Here is a 4,318-nt window from a genome sequence, read left to right on the forward strand (position 1 = left end):
ACTAATGTTGTCTTGAAGACTTAATAATACATATATTTCTTTTTATTCGCAGGAATTGACCATTGGTATTAGGGGGCTTACAACATTGACATACCGTTTAATCGATTGAGCTAGACCCGCTTGGTTAATAATACATTTACTAAAAATAAGAGAGATTAAATACATTTTTTATCTTTGCAATTTAATCTTTTTTATTTTTCATCCTTGCAATTTTTTTTCTCCATTTAAGTCATTGCAAAATGTGATTCTTTTGTTTTTCGTTCTTAAAGTGCTTTAGTTAATTCTTTTTGCTATTCAAAGTACTATTTTATTGTTCAAAGTATTATCTAAAATATTTTAAGAACGAAAAATAAAACAAACATATCTTATAAGAATTAAAATGGAAAAAAATTGCATGGACAAAAATGAAAAAAAGCGGTGAATTGTCGGAGAGGACAATGATATTTTAATAAAACTATTCTTTAATAAATATTAATTTTATTGAAATATTTACTTTCTTGTTTTGTGTGAAACATCAATATTTTGAGATGAAGGAAGTAGTAATACTTCAACCTTTACCACCATCTCCATGAGTTTTTTCTAAAATAAAAGTTATGGATGTTTGGTAGAAGTAAATATTTTTCATGTCCAAGAATCATAAATCTTGAAAATCATGTTTCTTTGAGAGTAAATAAAATTTGTTTTATTGATCATTAAAAATATTTTGATAAATTTTTTAGAAATTAAAGAATTATATAATATTTTTACTAATTATTTTAATTTTTTAGCGTATTAATAAGATTAATATAATATTTTTATTATAATAAAAGAAAAATTAAACTTAGAATTGTTAAGATTTTCACCTAGGAGAAAGTTTTTTAAGGAAATTTGTTAGAAAACATCACAGGAAAATATTATTTCCCCGAAATCACAACTGAAAAGTTCCGAGTTTAACTCTGTCGAAAAACTAAAACTTCAAAGGCAAATGACTAAACCCGGAACATAGTACTTGGAAAAGAATCCCTCGTGCGATAATCGTTTCTTCTGAAATCACAACTGAAAAGTTCTGAGTTTGTGCCAAAACCAACCACATTAACCAAAACACCATCATCACACCAAGAAACCACGATGGATCCCTACGATGAAAAGAGGCTAAGAGACGAAGTGATTTACCTTCACTATCTCTGGCACCAAGGCCCTCCACGCCCACCGCCACAAAACCCCATCACCCACCGTCCATTTCCCTCACCTTCGCAACCCTACATCCCCCAACACACGTGGCACGCGCGTCCTCATCAACAGCAACCTGCACCCGCCCGCACCAGATCACTCCCTCCAGCAATCCCCACCACCACCACCACCTCCTTCAAGAAGAAAAAGAAGCATAAAAGAAATACCCCCGAAAAGAATGTTTCACAACCCGACCCGGGCCCAGAATGGCCGTGTCCGGTTCGGCCTGAGCCAAGCCCAACCACCGGTTGGGCCCAGCCCAAGCCCAAGCCCAAGCCCGGTTCGGCCTCTCCTCCTCCCGAGGTGGCTCCAGAAGAGAAGGAGAGGCTGGTGGCAATGCAGGCTCAGCACAAAGCGTGCAAGGCTTTGAAGGAGTTTCTTTCTAATAACTATGATGATGGTGATGATGATGATGATGATGATGATGATGATGATGATGATGAGAGTGAATGCGAGGAGATTGAGGAGTTCTTTCTGGTGCTCTTCTTAGAGGATCATGAACTGAGAGGGTACTACCAGAGGTGTTATGAGAATGGATTGTTTTGCTGCTTGGTTTGTGGTGCCATTGGGAAGAAGAATTCTGGGAAGAGGTTTAAGGATTGTGTTGGACTTCTTCAGCATTCGATGTCGATTTTGAGGACCATGAAGAAAAGGGTGCACAGAGGGTTTGGGATGGCCCTGTGCAAGGTTTTGGGTTGGGATTCTGATCGGTTTCCGGCCATCGTGATGAAGGGGACGCCTCTTGGGATGGAGATGATGACGCCGGTGGAGGCAGAGGTAATGGTTTAGTCATGAATTTGGGGTGTTTTAATTTAGTATGAGTCTTGGATGTGTTTCATAAGGTGTTTTTGATGATGTTCTAGTCAAGATTTTGAGTTTAAATTTGAGTGTTTTTATTTAGGACCAACTTTTATTCAGTTTTTAAGGTGTTTTTTTATGATGTTCTCCAATAAGTGTTTTAGTCAAGATTTTGAGGTGAATTTAGGGTGTTTTCATTTAGGACAAAACTTAGACGTGGTTTTTAAGGTGTTTTGGTTAGAGTTTTGGTCAAGATTTTGACGTGGATTTGGGCTGTTTTTAGTTGGGATAAAACTTAGATGCAATTTTTAAGGTGTTTTTGATGATGTTCTCTGATTAGAGATTTAGTCTAGATTTTAAGGAGAGCTTGGGGTGTTTTTTATTTAGGACAAAGCTTAGATGTAGTTTTTAAGGTGTTTTTGTTGCTGTTCTCTATTAAGAGTTTTATTTTGATCACTTATGTTGATATTTAATGCAAACCTTTGTTACATGGATTATTGAGGTGAAACTTCTAATTTGAGCAGTAAGACTCGAAGAACTACATTTAAGTTTCGTTCTTTTATGTATGGTTTGTTTGGATTGGGATCCTCCCTCTTGTTAGCTTTCTCCTAATGCGAGACAAAAGGAAACAATTATATCAGGACTTGACATTAATTTTCCATCTGTGAGTTCTTATCTTGTAGCACGCGATGCTTACTAACATGAGAGAATTCAAATTCGTGATTTTTTTTTAAAATAGTAAATGAGTTGGTTTGGTGTGGACTTTGCAACATTGCAGGGTGAGCCTAAGGAGAATAATGCTGCTGATGACAATGATAGAAAAGATGATTCCCACGAATCAGATGATAAAGTCTTGTCTTTGGAACATGGTGATGTTGCAGCTGAGGTGCCAGCACAAAGGGTTGATCAAAGTATGAATAAGGTTAGTAAAAATCTGCCGTATAAGACCATCTATCCAAGCAAAGCCCAATGTCTTCCTCTGGCTAAGTCTAAAAGTTGTCAGTAAGCTAGTGTACTGAAATAATTGAAGCTCCAAATTTTTCACAAGATGCAGGGTGAGCATGATGGAAAAGATGGTGAAGATCATGGAGAAAATGGTGCCCACAAATCAGGTGATGAAGTTGTGTCTTTGGGGCTTGGTGATGAACCAGTTTAGGAGCATGCGCAAGGAGATGATCAGAGTATTAACAAGGTTAACTGTTTATAATATCATCTTTTACCTTTCTGGAAAAAAAAAAAAGGAAAACAGAAATGCTGGAAAATAAACCGTTGCTGTTATGAGTTAAGAAGTTAAGACATTTTGTAGTTAGTTGGTGAGAGGGGATTTGAGAGCTAAATAAATGGTAGGAGAATGATAGAGAAGATGCATTCTATTGCAACCAAGAAATAGTAAAATCTTTCTTTTCTTTTGTCTTATTTTCTAATTTGGGTTCCTTACAATTGATGATTCTAATGTATGTATCATACATGAGATATCCGTAAGTCCTGTATATTTTGGTTTGAAACGGTAACTGCTTTAAATATATGCTGACTGGGTTGTGTTGCTTTTGCTGGGTGAAGCCTAATAAACATGTTGATGACATTGATAATTCAATTGTTCTTTAGGAAAATCAGGAAAAGTGACCAGTGTTCACTTACTATAGTTTCTGGGGAGATCTTTTTGCCTGACCACAAAAATGGAGAGCCATTCTGACTTTATGGTACTTTAAATGCCATATTGATAATTCAAATGTTCTTCATGAAAATCAGGCGAAGTGAACAGTGAATGTAATATAGTTTCTATGGAGGTCCATTTGTTTCACCACAATAATGGAAAACCATTCTGACTTTAGGTAAGTACATAACTTAGTTTGTGATTCACTAGTTTCCCTTAGTTGATAATTCTGTAAATTTGTGGCAAATTTTGCCAACTTATAGTCATTCACAAGACAATGTAGTGTACATTTGAACATGTCTCGTGCAAAATTATGTTTTGTATGCAAAAGTCTCATCTTGGCTATCATGGTTTCCTCTCAATACACACAATCAGATGTTGGTTAATTTTAGAAAAAAATGATCAGAATGGTTGTAAATGCTTATAAATTTTAATCCACTCTAAATAAAGAAATCCAATTAGCTATGTTTTTGAGGAAAATATGTTTTATTTCCTTGCTTTGTTAGTACAGGATATTGTGGACTTGAATCATGGAATCATTTTAGAAGTTCATTCTAAACTATCTGTTCTTTTGTCATCGACTCAAATTACTGACACACAACTCCTCTCTTTTTCTTTTAATATATTGGCAAAAATTACACTGTTACTCGCAGTATA

The 4,318-nt window shown here is 35.6% G+C and overlaps 1 protein-coding gene across 3 annotated transcripts; it reads left to right on the forward strand.

Annotated features, from left to right (window-relative positions):
* The first annotated feature begins 915 nt into the window (after positions 1-915).
* LOC114416782 lies at positions 916-4,009 on the forward strand. Of its 3 annotated transcripts, none has more exons than XM_028381790.1 (4): positions 916-1,986; positions 2,786-2,929; positions 3,056-3,199; positions 3,561-4,009. In XM_028381790.1, exons 1-3 carry the CDS (start codon positions 1,108-1,110, stop codon positions 3,161-3,163), a joined length of 1,131 nt encoding a protein of 376 aa, XP_028237591.1. In that variant the 5' UTR covers positions 916-1,107; the 3' UTR covers positions 3,164-3,199; positions 3,561-4,009. The 3 variants fall into 3 exon arrangements, with proteins under 3 accessions (XP_028237591.1, XP_028237592.1, XP_028237593.1); XM_028381791.1 differs by having other exon boundaries at positions 917-1,986; positions 3,613-4,009; XM_028381792.1 differs by having other exon boundaries at positions 918-1,986; positions 3,062-3,199.
* Positions 4,010-4,318: the final 309 nt, after the last annotated feature.

This window comes from Glycine soja, chromosome 6, assembly GCF_004193775.1.
Source record: "Glycine soja cultivar W05 chromosome 6, ASM419377v2, whole genome shotgun sequence".
NCBI classification, from domain to species: Eukaryota; Viridiplantae; Streptophyta; class Magnoliopsida; order Fabales; family Fabaceae; genus Glycine; species Glycine soja.

What these genes read in the sequence shown, in the direction of transcription:
- LOC114416782 (XM_028381790.1), top strand. Translation starts at nt 1,108, where the DNA reads ATGGATCCCTACGATGAAAAGAGGCTAAGAGACGAAGTGATTTACCTT. An exon ending in TGACGCCGGTGGAGGCAGAG is followed by an intron (nt 1,987 to 2,785) that starts GTAATGGTTTAG and finishes GCAACATTGCAG; the next exon opens with GGTGAGCCTAAGGAGAATAA. An exon ending in TTGATCAAAGTATGAATAAG is followed by an intron (nt 2,930 to 3,055) that starts GTTAGTAAAAAT and finishes ATTTTTCACAAG; the next exon opens with ATGCAGGGTGAGCATGATGG.